Genomic DNA, 16,467 nt, shown 5'->3' on the forward strand with positions numbered 1-16,467 from the left:
ATTTTCCAATGTCCTCATTTTAACTATCCCATTAACATTAGTTCATTGTTACGATCAAACATGAATGAACAATATAAAACAATAATAATCAATGAACAATAGTATAAATTAACCTAGATTAATAAATGCTATAAAAATATTGTTCGTTGTTAGTTTATGATAGATAATTCTTTCATTTGAAAGAATTTTACTTAAAATCTTACTGGTAAAGTTATTGCATAATTCATACACGTCACTTATACAGTAACCGATAAAGTGTCACACTTTCTGATACAGTACAGGGTGTATGTGCACCTAAGCACATGTCAAGTGTAGCCTGATTCAATTGGCATTAATACAAGAAGACTGTCCTGGTTCACCTGGGTGTGCCTCTCTCACAGTACTCTATGGTGTATACAGTGTGTACATCTATAAATAGTCAACACTCAACAGAACACACTCAACTGGTTTGGACCAGGTGTCATTTAGGAATTCAGAGTACTGCCCATACATCAGCATTCTAATTTAACCCTTATTGTCCCAGGTATCACTTTCAGTATTTAGCCTCAGGTTTCCACAGCACACTGGAACATTTCTACAGGCAATTGCGCATTGTTACCAGAACGGCATGAGAAATTATCTGGATCTTGAGCGGCTATTGATTGTAACTTGATATGAATAAAGCTCCTTGGCTGGTGCCATCATTCTATTTGTGTGGAAGAGGTTGTGATTGGTGGAGGGTTACCTGAACAACGGACGCCCTGGGCGATAAGACCCCACATGAAGTTAGCACAGTATTCACACCAGTGCGGCCCTCTGAAGGTGTGCACCTACACCAAAGACAAAGTTGTCATCATGAGTCATCATGTCACACACTTTGAAAACTCATGCACACACACACACAATGTCAGTGATTTGTTCATCTCTACATTTTCATTTCCAGCTAAAGCTCACAATAAAACTTCCACAGAAACACGTAATGACATTTCCAGAGTATTTCTCACTGTACCTGACAGCTAACAATGCCCGTCTCACTCAGACTGGGCAAACATAAAGATCAAAGCACAACACATTTATACTTTAGACCTATAATATACAAAGAACCACTGGCATTATTATTTTATAAACTTAAAAGGCAGGGTACTGTTCAAAATCGTTTATGTTCAGTATTTTAGTCAATACACCATCAATAACGCCTCCAAAACACGTTTTTATCTATCCTTGATTCACTATGGTAAGCATATTGCAAGTGTTTATATTTTAGACCTGACACAAGGGTTTTCACAAATTTCAAAATTGCGCACATCCGAAAAATCTGTAAATAAAGAAAAGTTGCTCCAGCTACTTTGACGCGTGTATGGAGTGAGAGTGGCATAGGTTAATTGTCACAGCGAGCGAGAAAGGTTGACATGGAGCAGCTAAAGCTCCAATCTCTGGGGAGTTAGCCGTTAAAATAAACGCTGAACAGAGGAGAGTCTGCAAGCAAAAAGAGAAGGCAACAGAGCTCGTAATAAAACATGAATCAACATGGACTTGGCTTTTTGGAAATGGCGCAAACTGAGGGATTTGAAATGTTGTAAAAGCGACGCGGAGATGGCGGTTACTCAACAGGTGAGTACGGTATTTTATTAAACAGATTAATTGCCATATATAGCTCTCTTACAGAGTTCATTGTAAAGCATTATCTATTGTGAAGGGTCATTTCCTTATGGTTGTTGTAGCGCTGTGCTGGAATTTATTTTCAAGGAAGAATTGTGTCTATTAATGGGTAAAGCTAAACAGATTAAAACTGTTGTCTGCATGACCATTAAGGCAAAATGTTTGTACACTAACTCTTGGGTCATAAATTCAGTGTGTTTAATGTCACAACCATGACATTTGATGTAGTTTAGGAAACGACAGTGACAAGTTAAGTTGTTGTCTATAGCTCAGGGAAGTGTCAACCCCACCATCTCTGTCAAACCCTGAGACTGCAACCAAACTCTCAAGGGCCAGTTTGACCATAGGAACAAACTCAGAGACAAACCTGATCCTTGTCAAAGTTCAGAGGAAATAATGTAAGTAAAGACTAGAGGCTGGTACTGTAAGAATGTAAAAAGAATGTAATTTCTTTAAATTAAAATACATGTGAGTCAGATTACAGGATTGCTAGGGAAAATAATGTGTCTGGCATCTGTTACCAAGCAGCTGAAAGTCACACGCAAAGCATGTTCCCATGCACGCCCTTGTGCTGTCATAACACAACTCAAAGATGGACAAAAGAAAAGACGTAACACACAGGATTTTTTTAACAAAAACTGCTTTCATTACTGCTCTCACAGTCGCAAGACCGCGCTGAACGCTGTGAGTGCATGTTAGAAATCAGGAATGGTGAGAGAACATTGTGCTTGGTGCGTTTTTTCGTCTTCAAACCAAAATTGGTTCTCCAACCAAAAAAATTTAAACCAAGTCTGGCTAGCGTGCCTTTAATGTTTACGCATTAGGTCAGTAGGCGGAGAGTAGTCGGTCTTTTTGGGGCTGTTTCTTTGAAACAAAAAATGTCAGGAGCCAATATAAATTACAAAAAAACAAAAAACTCTACCTAGTGAGCTCACAGCCTGTGTGAGAGCACTTATGAGGGAGGTGGATACTTAATAATCCATGATGCTCTTATGACTGCAGGTGACATCATGAGGAAGATGTTACGAGGAAGCATCCAAGTGACACTTTGAAGTCAGATGATTGCTTTAATTTGCTTTGTTAGAGTTTATGTGAGTTCATTCAGTCACTCAGTCATTTTTCAGAAACTGAAAAGGCATGAAATGGGAGACTCCATTCAGCAGCGAGAGGTTATTGATTTGTGCGATCAATCTTATCAGTCAATAGCGCTGTTAATGGATTAAAAGCCTAGGCAATTAGGCTCATAGGATAGATTTAGGCTTATTGATATGAGGCTCACGGTACCGTGCATTTAAACGCTGTCAGCACATAAACATTTGAACGAGACATTAGTAAACATTCGAACAACCTCATGGTTGCGGCACATAAAGAGTGTAATAAAAGTGAAGGATTTCATCAGGCTCAAAATCAACATTTCAAGTTTTGGTAGTTTTAAAATAAATTAACCACCCAATCAGAACATTTGAGAAATCGCAAACATATACACAGGACTTCAAAAAAACATATTCAGTGTGTGCAATATCAACATTTAAAGGAATAGTTCACTTAAAAATGAAAATTCTGTCAACATTTACTCACCCTCAAGTTGTTTCAAACCTGTATGAATTTATGTCTTCTGCTGAACACAAAGGAAGATATTTTGAAGAATGTCGGTAACAGGTTTGAAACAACTTGAGGGTGAGTAAATGATAATTCTACATGTAAAAATGATCGGAATTGCAAGATGACATCCTCAGTAATATCCACAGTAATATTGTGAAATATTATTACAATTTAAATAATAGCCATTACTCCAGTCTTCAGAGTCACATGATCCTTCAGAAATCATTCTAATATGCTGAACTGGTGCTCAAGAAACATGTTTTATTTTATTTACAAGAAACATGTTTTACCACAGTTGTGGTACTTAATATTATTTTGGGGACCCGTGATACACTTTTTTCAGTATTATTTGCCACTTCCAATCAATTTAATGCATCTTTGCTGAATTTAAGTTTTTCTTATTTTACCCAAACTCTTGAACAGTAGGGTAGTTACCATAATTCTGACATGACGTACAGTAATCGTAACGCAACCAGTGCTTACCTTAAAGTTGTGGATCTTCTCGTAGCTGCAGTGTTTCTCTGGTCCATCCTTTAGCGTGGTGCGTCTGCTCAGCGGTGACGGGGTGATCTGTGAACAAGCCAAAATCTTTAGAGGCTTCCAGAGGAGGGCACCTTTACTGCCCAGATTCACCCCCAGAGCTAACGCCAACAACTCCTGGTGCTTACGGTCCTTCTGCTTAGCTTTGTGCGGGGCTAATTCACCTTTTGCTGACCCCTTAGTGCCAACAACCAGGGCCCTGGTCCTCAGAAAATCCTGCATCTCCTCTAGAGGAAGATGACAATGATGTGGAATGGGGGATAACAGAGGCAACTGTCGTCTTCACTCTTTGGTAATCTGGGTCGAATGAGAAGGGGGACAGCCTGGTCCTGCATGAGCAGGGCTGGGCTGGGGGTGGGTGGGCTGCCTGGGGGCAGGAGTGTGTCTCAAACAATAGCACACATTCAGCACTCTGAGAGGGTGGCAACACAAGAGAGGGGAGACACTGGGAGGAGGGAATGTGTCAGTCTTGTAGATACATCTCAACAGGTTTCTACAGTAGGATAAATGGAATCCAGAACACAGCAGGATTATTATTGTTAACTACTACGGAGCCCCACAAAAATGACAGGCGGACACTAATATATATCTATATATATATATATATATAACACAGCACTTCCAGACACGATTCCAATGCACTTCCCTTGAGTGCAGACAATCCTACATCTCAAAGCCAAAGAGCTCAGCTTTACATGCTTTAAATCAGAGATTTACTCTAAGAAGAGTAGGTTCTCTCTCAAAAAAAGGTCTTTATCAGTTCTAGTCCCTGTCTAGCACGTCAACTTTTATGGGGTTTAGCCTTCTAGTCCTCTCTCTGTCTCTTCACTTCTGAGCGTAACTTCGGTTACAAATCGGATTAGGATTTAGGCAATTTACAGTCGTAATCCTGCATCACGGAAAAAAATCCTATAGTGCCAGAACCCCTTGTTTAGGGATTCAGACTTGTTTAGACCCCATTGAAACCTAATCTTATGATCCATTTTGGGTAATCTAATCAAAAGTGGGTAGCACAAAACAGGATTCAAAATGTTTTGTGATCTGGATCACTCAAACCACATTTGGGGGTCACTGAAAAACAACTGGTGTAGGGTTTGCTTTGGCCTTTTTCACACACAGAGCTCACTACAGTGAGCAGCTATTCAAAAAGCCATTTTCTTAAATATACATGGGCTTTTATGGCATTTTCACCTTTATAGTCTGTGGGCCTTTTTTGCAACTTTTTGCCTATTTGGATTATTGTGGTTTATACACCTTTTTTAGGTGCTGTGAATTTTTTTGTGTTTTCTTCTGTAGATAGACTAAAATAGTATTTTCTTGTAAAACATAATCCAATAATCTTTGTTTAAATTTTTTGTTTTTTACAGTGTAGTCGAAACATATGTGGTCAATGGAAGCTTAACTGTACTTGCTTGACGCATAATAACAAACCTCATTTGTTCTCGCGCATTAAGCAAGCACGTTTGAGCTTCTGTGAATAAAAGCCTACATTAAATCTGTCCATCATATATAAAGTGAACATGTCTCTTCAGGAGACTAAACGGATCAATTCATATGGATTACTTTTTATATCTTTTTGAAGCATCACAATTTTGGTTGCATGGACTTGAATTTTTCAGGTTTAATTAAAGAATATCTTGATTTGTCTTTCGAAGATGAACGAAAGTCCTTTCCCTTTAAGTACTGCCTACTTACAGTACCTGTCAATTATCCACTATGTTAAAACAAGCGTTTTAAACTTTTTAAACATGCATTTTAAACAAGCGAATAAATTTGTCTTTAAAAGAAATTAATCTCAGGACCATCAACCCTTGTGACCAGATCATCTAAGACGGATGTCACCAAGTACTAGGTGTAAATAAGGACTCATGAGCTGCATTTCCACTGTCGGACCACAACCGAGCGAGACAAATTTTTCAGGCTGGGGGACCGTGACCCTTCTCAGCAGGAGGCTGATGCCGAATCCAGCAACATTGTCTGGGTATTTGCTGAAACATCCTGGAGAACACACATGAGACTTGCTAACCTCACAGATACAGCACAGCTTAGGGCCTAGTATGGGTGGCCGCCTGGCCGGTCATTTGCATGATTGCATCAATTAACAAAATGGTGAGATTAGGAAAGAATAATGTAGATCTGATGAGTAAAAAAGAAAGAATGCTGAAGTGGAAGAAAAGCAACTTGGCTACGGCTCACATATACATGATATGCCGCATTCAGGGACATGATGTACCTGATTTCCCAGAAAGCCTTGTTCTGAGTAAAAGTATGAGCACGGCTAAAAAAGCGCTGGTGTGGTTTTTATTGTTGTTGACCTCCACAGTGACACAAATTTTTGTGTGCTGGGGGTACAGGGCAGTTAACATGTGCTCTAGTGGTCGACTGATATGGGTTTTTCACGGCCGATGCCAATATCTAGGGCACAAGGCAGCTGATGGCCAATATAATGGCAATTTTATAATCAATATAGAGCTGTTCAGTTTGTAGTCCTAGAACGGATTCCCTCTGGAATTTCCTATGGTTTTTTTTTTGCAATAGCAGTCTTTTGGTTTATAAGTAAAATAAGGTTTTTTAAATGACATTACTACTGCACACAACAATTTTAAAATTCACATTAGAGACATGACTGTGCGTAATTTATGTTGTAGAACAAAACAAGAAAGTCTCTTTAGGTAATGTTAAGCACAGAATCATGAAAAAGAATTACACTTTAGCATACTTTTAAAAACAGTACTTATGGAAATAATATACAGGTACTTTAAAAATACATATAAGTGCGAACTGAATGTAATGTTTTCAGAAACTGCAATTCAAGTAAAACGTATTATAGATTACATTTAAATATATTTAGCTGAAATTTGAAGCTTTTTTCACCCACTTAAATAGCACTTATGTAAGTACATCTTTATATGTATTTTCATAATTACTTCTATTGTCTTTAAAATATGATTAAAGTGTATTGCCGAATGTACTGACATATTTATTGTAAACCTAAATATACTTTAAAGTCTTTTCTATTGAAACTTGTATTTATTCTAATTACATATTTGTAATGATGAAGTTGCAATTAAGTACATTTACTTTAAATATACAATCAAATAATACAGTTAAAATTATAATTAAGTACTTTGCATATGCTTTTGTATGTTAGTCAACACATATAACACATACACTTTAAAAAATATTGTTGGTTTAAGTAAGTTATCTGGTTCCCTTTAAATTTTGAGTTCATTGAAATAAAAAATTTGAGTTAATACAATGAATGAAGGAGATTGGTTTAATAAATAGAAACTCAACATATTATGTTAACAGAACCAAAATAATTAAAGATAATTTGACATAAGATAAAAAGTTGTGATAACAAATCACACAAATAAGTGTACTTCTTTAAAAGCATAACAAACGATTATTAAGCCATGATTTAAAATGTACTTTAAAGTAGAACTTTTAATTTGACAAAAAAAAGTACTTACTGTAAGTGTGTTGAGAAACAGTCATGAACACTTAAGTGTTTTTTATTTAATTAATATTATATTATCTCCAAGTACAGTTTAATAAATAGCTCTATGCTATAGCAAATGAGATATACAACATTGCAAAAATACAACAAATGAACTATTATTTCACACTTATTTACTCAAAAAACATTCAAAATGTGCATTTACAACATAACCTAACACAAGAGGCTAGGCTAAGCTAGCACAGTTATGCACATCCAATGATGGTCTCAAAAATTCAAACTGAAAACCAACATCAGATAGCATAAACTGCAATACCAGTAAAAACAGTAACTTACTGAGGGTCACACGTTTAAGCTATACACTCAAATGAAAAGATAAAGGGATGTTGGTGAGTCACATACAGTGATACAGGGGAAGAGGGAGATGGGGCGCACAGAAAGTGTGAGTGAATGAGCAAGACTTGCACTTTTTGTCCTAAGGCAGATGGCTTCTTGTCTCCTAATGAAAGAGGCTCAAAAGCGAAACACAAAAGGGAGACAATAAGGCCTAGTCTCCTTTTAGAGACCCCACAGATGAGGAGACAGACAGAACTAGGGCACATAAAGTATGTACAGTACAAAAACACATCCTATGCGATACACACAGAGGGAAATGTGCTACATTCATTTAATACACTATTCAGTTAATTCAAAATACTGTCTATCACTGTCAGCACAGCTGTAATATTAGGGATTTTCTCTATCAATACTTGATGTCGGAGACCAGGCTGCAAATGACATAATAGATTCTCATTTATACTCTAAGAAAAGACATTTGAAAATGAAGGACAAAAAATGAATTTGGTCAAACCGGCTAAATAATGAAATCACCAATACACTGTGACTGTAAGAGCCAGACTCATTTGTAAGACAACCGCAGGAAAGTAAAAAAACAGATAATTCCAATCCTTCACTTTAAAAGCTGCAGTGCTGAAATATAATGCAAACAACAATGATAAATCACCAAAAAGCTCAGCACTAATTCTAATAACTCCGATCCATCATCAACGAGTGGTTTTAGGTGGAACTTGCCAGGCCAGCAAAACATTTCAGCGATTACTGTTATTAAAGGAAGAGAGCCATGTGAACTGAGCTGCGTAGATGACCCGACAGGCAAGGTGAGCGATTCATACAAGTCATCACTCAAGAAGACTGCCGTCATAGAACGACACACCCTGATTCTGGTCCCTAAATGAAACCGGAAAATGGTCAGGCACAGGTAAACCGAGACAGTGAAGTTAAAGGGATTTCAGGGTGTGTGAGGTCACTGTAAAATTTCAAGAGAAAAAATTCCTTTAAAATAATTTGATCATTAGTTTGATGATGATTACCATTTATCCATTGTAACAAATTGGCTAAGCCTTCCAGGGTGAGCCAATTATCATGAAAAGCCTTAAATATAGATTCATAACAATTACATTGTTAAAACACAATGGTAGCTCATTAAGAGTTGCTGATTAAAACTAAACTAAAACTACTAAAAATAATTTAAAGAAATAGGTCATATTCATAAATATTTAAATAAAGCTGAAATAAAATTAAAAAAAATAATTAATTGAAAAACTTGGCAACTAACTGAAATAAAATAAGTTGAAGTTCTAAAATGACTAAAACTGAAACAGAAATCAATTATAGGCAATAAAAAAAAGACAAAATAACTAAAAATGGAAATAAACTGACAAAATATAAAAATAAAAGCTAATTAAAAATATTAATAAATTCTATAGTAGTATACGAATAATACTAAAATAACACTGATAAAGACACTTTTAATAGGAAGATTCTAGTAAGTCTGCAAGAATTGTAGTCACACTGTTAAAAAAAGCAGTATATCACAACCAAAATTAAAATTATAACTGCAAAGTTATTATCATGAATCCCAGCATTATTAGTCTAAGAATACTGAAATACTGTGAATACCTGGCTGCAACAAACCAGATCTTTTGAAGTATATACTGTATACAAATCCATATTCACAGTTTGACAGCTTGTTGAGGCTGCCCTCTAGTGGACATCTGAACAAAGCTGTAAGATGAAAAAACTCCACTTGTTAAAGTGTGTTGAGTTCATTTTTATGAATTCAAATCCTTAAGCCAATTAAAATTCTCTGTCTGGTGTCAGTAAACAAAAACAAATGTTCTCTAGGCAAACATGATTTTGGGTGATAAACACTTCCGTTGACTAATTCAAGAATGGTTTGATCATCGCTTTCATAGAGGTCTTATGAGGAGCTATTTCACCTCAATAATGAGGCAACAGAATTCATAAAGGTGGCGGTAGACCTGACTGAATTGATAAAACTCTCCAGTCAGTGAACCAGACAGTGTGTCTGATGAATGAGAGAGGAGACAACACATTCATCGCATTATCGTTCATCAAAGATGCACACCCTGATGCGGAAACGCTCTACCACTTTTCTAATCTTCCAAATGCACACAAAGAAATGCTCCTTCTCATTTGTCAAAATACCATTCTAACAACGATTTGTGAAAGGACACCATGATTTGGTCAAAAGAAAATGTGTGAATAATATTTAAAAAACTAAATGAATGGATACGGTGCCTGTGTTAACTCTTATCAATAAAACCTTGATAACATCTATGGGCAACTGCATAATGAAGCAGTGACGGTGTCAATGTCCTGTTATCACTACACGCAGACAAAGAGATGGGCATTTACGATTACTGGAACTCTCTCACTGAATTCTTCATGTAAATGTCATCTCAAATACCAATGATGGCTCAGATAAAGAAAAAGAATTTGCAGCATTACTGCAGGTTAGTGTTGAGGGCTAAAATGTTCAATAACAAGCGGAAAAAAAAGTCAAATTTATCCCAAGTATACTGATTAGCCTATAATTAACATATACAATGAAAACAACAGAGGTCCTAAAACAAAGCCCTGTGGGATTCCACAAAAAACGGTGCACTTTCATGATCGATTTCAACAAAAATTGTCACAAATTTCCACATCACCTTAATTTGGCACACAATGACCAAGAATTTATTATAATGTTTTGTGATTATGCAGTATATGATATCTTTAAATCATATTTCATACAGTGAGGAAAATAAGTATTTGAACACCCTGCTACTTTGCAAGTTCTCCCACTTAGAAATCATGGAGGGGTCTGAAATTGTCATCGTAGGTGCATGTCCACTGTGAGAGACATAATCTAAAAAAAAAATCCAGAAATCACAATGTATGATTTTTTAACTATTTATTTGTATGATACAGCTGCAAATAAGTATTTGAACACCTGAGAAAATCAATGTTAATATTTGGTACAGTAGCCTTTGTTTGCAATTACAGAGGTCAAACGTTTCCTGTAGTTTTTCACCAGGTTTGCACACACTGCAGGAGGGATTTTGGCCCACTCCTCCACACAGATCTTCTCTAGATCAGTCAGGTTTCTGGGCTGTCGCTGAGAAACACAGAGTTTGAGCTCCCTCCAAAGATTCTCTATTGGGTTTAGGTCTGGAGACTGGCTAGGCCACGCCAGAACCTTGATATGCTTCTTACAGAGCCACTCCTTGGTTATCCTGGCTGTGTGCTTCGGGTCATTGTCATGTTGGAAGACCCAGCCTCGACCCATCTTCAATGCTCTAACTGAGGGAAGGAGGTTGTTCCCCAAAATCTCGCAATACATGGCCCCGGTCATCCTCTCCTTAATACAGTGCAGTCGCCCTGTCCCATGTGCAGAAAAACACCCCCAAAGCATGATGCTACCACCCCCATGCTTCACAGTAGGGATGGTGTTCTTGGGATGGTACTCATCATTCTTCTTCCTCCAAACACGTTTAGTGGAATTATGACCAAAAAGTTCTATTTTGGTCTCATCTGACCACATGACTTTCTCCCATGACTCCTCTGGATCATCCAAATGGTCATGGGCAAACTTAAGACAGGCCTTGACATGTGCTGGTTTAAGCAGGGGAACCTTCCGTGCCATGCATGATTTCAAACGTCTTAGTGTATTACCAACAGTAACCTTGGAAACGGTGGTCCCAGCTCTTTTCAGGTCATTGACCAGCTCCTCCCGTGTAGTTCTGGGCTGATTTCTCACCTTTCTTAGGATCATTGAGACCCCACGAGGTGAGATCTTGCATGGAGCCCCAGTCCGAGGGAGATTGACAGTCATGTTTAGCTTCTTCCATTTTCTAATGATTGCTCCAACAGTGGACCTTTTTTCACCAAGCTGCTTGGCAATTTCCCCGTAGCCCTTTCCAGCCTTGTGGAGGTGTACAATTTTGTCTCTAGTGTCTTTGGACAGCTCTTTGGTCTTGGCCATGTTAGTAGTTGGATTCTTACTGATTGTATGGGGTGGACAGGTGTCTTTATGCAGCTAACGACCTCAAACAGGTGCATCTAATTTAGGATAATAAATGGAGTGGAGGTGGACATTTTAAAGGCAGACTAACAGGTCTTTGAGGGTCAGAATTCTAGCTGATAGACAGGTGTTCAAATACTTATTTGCAGCTGTATCATACAAATAAATAGTTAAAAAATCATATATTGTAATTTCTGGATTTTTTTTTTTTTAGATTATGTCTCTCACAGTGGACATGCACCTACGATGACAATTTCAGACCCCTCCATGATTTCCAAGTGGGAGAACTTGCAAAATAGCAGGGTGTTCAAATACTTATTTTCCTCACTGTATATTGCCTATACACACTATAACCTTTAGTAACATGATAAGAACATTATAATCTATATTTGAAGAGGTATGCCCCTTACCTTGTCATTCTGTTGGAAAGTAACTTTTTTGGGCTCAGAGCGGGTCCGGTTGAGTCGGTGAGTGATTTTGTCCCTCAGAAGAGAAGTATAGCCCAGGTGCTGGTAGATGGGGTTTGTGGTCATCTTGGCAATGTACTCTGCTGCCTTGGTCTCAATATAGAGAGTGATGAGACCGTCTGTAACCAGATCATGAACCGACTCGAAACGTTTTTCTCCCACAAAGTGCTTTCCATCATAAAACAGTCGGTAATTCAGAGTCTGGCCACCAAATCTGAATGATAGACAAGTAGTACTGCATATTATATTACTGTATATTATGATAATATTATAATAATACTGTACATTGTAAAACAAAATATTGTATTTATTATTTTTATAATTTGTATAATATGATTTAATATAATATAATATTGGATGGATGGATGGATGGACAGATGGACGGACACGTAGAGAAAGGATAAAGAATAGATGACATGTACCTCAAAGCAAGTGTATAAGTTCCTGGTTGTCTCTGGCTCTCTCTGATGAGATAAGCACCTTCTGTCCCCGCCAGCAGTTCATCTGCACGCTCTCTGGAAATCAGACCATGGAACCTGTACAGAGACACCATGATTTACCCTGGTGTACACACACACACACAAAAACACAGCACAGACTTTTGTGATGCTTACATATTCACATGCACAAACACTTGCTTGACACGACATAAATCACAGTCTCTTCCTCATACATTCATATTACCACCCTCACACACATCACTACACAAAATCAATGTGCACCACCACTCATAACAGTCTTAAATAATAAATTCTGCTAACTCACAGCAAATTTCACATTAATACTTGAAGGAAGGGGGTAAAAAGTAACTAGACAGCTAGTAGAAGTAATTTGAGGAATAGTAGTTTAGTTTGCTTCCAAAGCACTACCAATAAAGTTAGACACTCACTCTCTACCATAGTATTTGGGTCTGCTTTCCATCTGCAAGCCAGAGAGAAGAACGTAAGAGAGAGAAATACAGTTTTCAACACAAATCACTTTGTCAAACGGGTTAAACAAGCTTTCCTAATAGTAAGTCTATCTAACAAGATGAGCATTTTGTGAACATGGAGACAGTCTAAACATAAGCTCCAGTGTTTAGTAAAAGATATGCAGACTGAATCAATATGAGTCATGTTTGAAGAACCTTGGAAGTGTTTACACACATTTTCCTGTACTTACCTCCTGAGGACATGTGATCCTCTTTGGTCTTGACGCTTCTTGTTGTAATTGGTACACTGATAAACAATAAAGCAAAATATTTAACATTTTTTATAAATTAATATTTCTATATTTTGAAAATAAGAAAAGGTTACATTGTCTTTCGGCATGAGAAGCAGCTCAACAGAAATTCTAGAGTTTATTTTACCTCTAATCTTTATAACGCTGTGGTGAGATGTTGGTATATATAGAGCGTGTCAAAACACAGCAGTCTCTCTTAGACATTAATCCATTAGGTCTGAGCTTGAGGACACACACCCACTTACACTGCTGTCAGACTAAGCTACAACGCATTATAAAAGTGGATTGGGTAATATTGGTAAAGCTATTGAAAAATGAAGACTGCGCAAGAGGCAAACAGATAAATCAACACCAACAGTTGGTCAATATGGGAAAGGAGTATTCAGTATTCAGCTCAAAGGGGTTTAAGTACAGATGTTTTGATTGTGCCTGTTTGTTTGAAAATGTAGTCCAGAGAATGGAGGTTAATACCAGGAATTCCTCAGGTTATCCTCTCCTAAATAATCAGCTTGCACAGGCAAGGTCAATTTGTGGCCAGTTCGCACAACATTCTTTTGATGGTGAGTTCATTCTCAATTATAATAATGGGTATTTTGAATTTCAAGCCATCACACACCTGTAGTGAAAACACACCTGTATCTCCTATTCAAATAAACAGACCTTGTGTCTACAAGGTGCTAAAGTGCCCCTCCAACTCTCTCTGCATTTGCAGTGGGTTTTAAAAGTCTGAGACTACATTGAAATTCTTTTTATTTAAATCGGGAAAGAATTTGGAACACTGTAAAACACGGAAATATTTAAGTAAATTGAATTAGAAATACTGTTTATGGATCGGTCAAACATTCCTGAATGCATCTCTTTTATGATGAACATATTTTAATGTTCTGAATTAAAATACTTATTAATATTTTGATATTATTGTGGCGGGGGCGTAAAGTAAAAAATACAATTAATGCAACTGTCCTGATATCATAATTAAAGGAGAAAAAAATTAAAAGAATAAATTATTGTAAAGAAAACATAGGGTAAAAAAAACGAAACTGCATTACTGCTTATTATTAGAAAAACGTTTGTCCGCCAAAGCAAAGAACTGTGGTGCAACAAGATCACTGTGATTTTGCCAAGTAAGACGTGCTCTTGGATCAACATATTTTGTTGATCCTGGAACAACATTCCTGCCTGAAAATTTGGAGTCCTAAACATATCCCATATCCCTACCCCTAAACCTAATCCTACCCATAAGTTATGCTTAAAATCAGAGGGAAAAGATGAAGGTGAATAACACTGATGTAGAAGGACATAACGCTGGTTGTAAGCCTAAATTTGACATAAACTGTAAACTTGTCCCTCAAATCTGACTGGTTGATTGGAATGTTGTTCCAGGATCAACAAAGATGTTGTTCCAGGATCATGTTGTATGTTCACCCTCTTGGGAATATCAGATAATTTGACCTTTTAAATGTCAAGGCAAGATTAGTTCAAATTGTAAAATGTCATGTGCATGGGTTGAATCCCTTAAAACGTATTAATAAATCATTATACTAGTAAAAAATAATAATAATGCTGCCGCCAATGAAGCAAACAATTATTCTTATATTCATATTAAATGTTCAATTATACATTTTCAATTTACAATTCAAATTGAATTACCGATAATCAAATTTGTAGTTAAAAAAATACAACTTGAAAGCATAATGAATGGTTGACTCTTGGACTTTTGGCAGTATATTAGCAATCTGAACCAATTAGTTCTTTACTGTGAGGAAAACGTTTAATAATGGCATTTAGATCATTGTGAAGAAAGCAGCGGTAGTGAAATGATCAATACTGGCTCAAAAACAGCAACAGATGTGCAGGGGTACTTCAGCTCGGCATGGACGTGACCTTCTCTTGATGACTTCATTAAAAGCTGCTCATCATGCAGAGCAGCGATTGGCCGGCGCAGTCCGAGCACAGGGAGAATCTGGACTCAGCGCTCAGATTTTTCCCTCCCGAGAGCAGGAAGGCATCTGACAGCGATGCCAAGATCTTGTCAAAGAAGCTCAGAACGAGCAGTGGGTTCTGGACAACGTCCACCAGAAAGACAAGGACGGGGCCTGCTCTAAAAATACTGCACAGTGGGAGGGAATGCGAGGGAAAATGAGTTGAAATGTGGGATGGGCTAGAAAAATCGGAGATAACGCTCACTGGCCAGGAAAACCTTGACAAGTGAATCACTCCTGTCAGGGTCGGAAATTTACAGGCAAAAATGCCACCAAGATGAACATAAATGCCACATTCAAGATAAGGGGGGAAAAGGTTACTCTGCACAATTAAACTAAATCTATTATGGATGTTGCGATTTAGATTAGCATGTAGATTAGCAACCACTGAAACTGAATAAACAACAAAGTTCAGATATGATGTAAGAGATTCATTTTGCAGTGTAGACAGCTTGAGTGATTGTAGCAAGAGTTTTTGTGAGAGTGCATAACTTGACCAGGGATTGGGAATGTTCTTTGCTCACTTTCTGTATTAATTCTCAGTTCGAATTACCATTTTGTTTTTCATGCTCCTAAGTTTTGATATTTTAATGCATAAAAAGCAGAAAACTAAACCATAAACGTTCTCAGCTTGTTTTTGTTTGTCTAGCCAGAATATGACATGCAACAATTTTACAGGTGAACGTCTATAGCATTTTGATTGAATGAAGTAATTGGTTAAATTTAAGTATATGATGTAAAAAGACAACACAGATACATTTATTAAGGTAATTATAAAAATGTATCTCACAAAGGTGAAAAAAGCTTCTAATCAATTCCAAATATTGCAAAGTTCATTTCAGGCCCTAGTTCCTGTTCCCTTCGCCCAATGCCAAACCACATTTCCCATTATGCAAAGTTCTCATGTTTGGAGCCCAGATTATTGTATTTCTTCAGTCGAGTGTGTTTTATTCTGGTTGTTAGTGTCAAGTCTGTCAACTGGATCTAATTGACACATTAAAATTATGTCTGCATGTATAATGTTAAAAGAATACTTACAGTAGGATTTCCATATCGGTGGCTGATAATCTTCAGGATCTACAACAAAGGATAATAAAAGAATGTCAGGAGGTCTTCTGTTCTGTGCTAAATGAACACGTGTCAAAATAATTGTCTCTTGTCTACATGTTCTCACTTAACACGGTCTAT

The 16,467-nt window shown here is 37.2% G+C and overlaps 1 protein-coding gene across 3 annotated transcripts in view; it reads right to left on the reverse strand.

Moving 5' to 3' along the window:
* The window catches only part of chn2 (chimerin 2), a 45,124-nt gene that overhangs the window by 14,236 nt on the left and 14,421 nt on the right, over positions 1 to 16,467 (reverse strand). For all 3 annotated transcript variants that reach the window (XM_079894910.1, XM_079894912.1, XM_079894911.1), the window contains exons 3-9: positions 16,318 to 16,356; positions 13,238 to 13,293; positions 12,966 to 12,997; positions 12,499 to 12,612; positions 12,020 to 12,290; positions 3,724 to 3,810; positions 725 to 809 (exon numbers count right to left, since the gene is read on the reverse strand). In XM_079894910.1, coding sequence (XP_079751036.1) covers positions 725 to 809; positions 3,724 to 3,810; positions 12,020 to 12,290; positions 12,499 to 12,612; positions 12,966 to 12,997; positions 13,238 to 13,293; positions 16,318 to 16,356 — 684 coding nt within the window. The remainder of the gene's footprint in view (positions 1 to 724; positions 810 to 3,723; positions 3,811 to 12,019; positions 12,291 to 12,498; positions 12,613 to 12,965; positions 12,998 to 13,237; positions 13,294 to 16,317; positions 16,357 to 16,467) is intronic.

This window comes from Squalius cephalus (genome assembly GCF_949319135.1).
Source record: "Squalius cephalus genome assembly, chromosome: 15".
NCBI classification, from domain to species: domain Eukaryota; kingdom Metazoa; phylum Chordata; class Actinopteri; order Cypriniformes; family Leuciscidae; genus Squalius; species Squalius cephalus.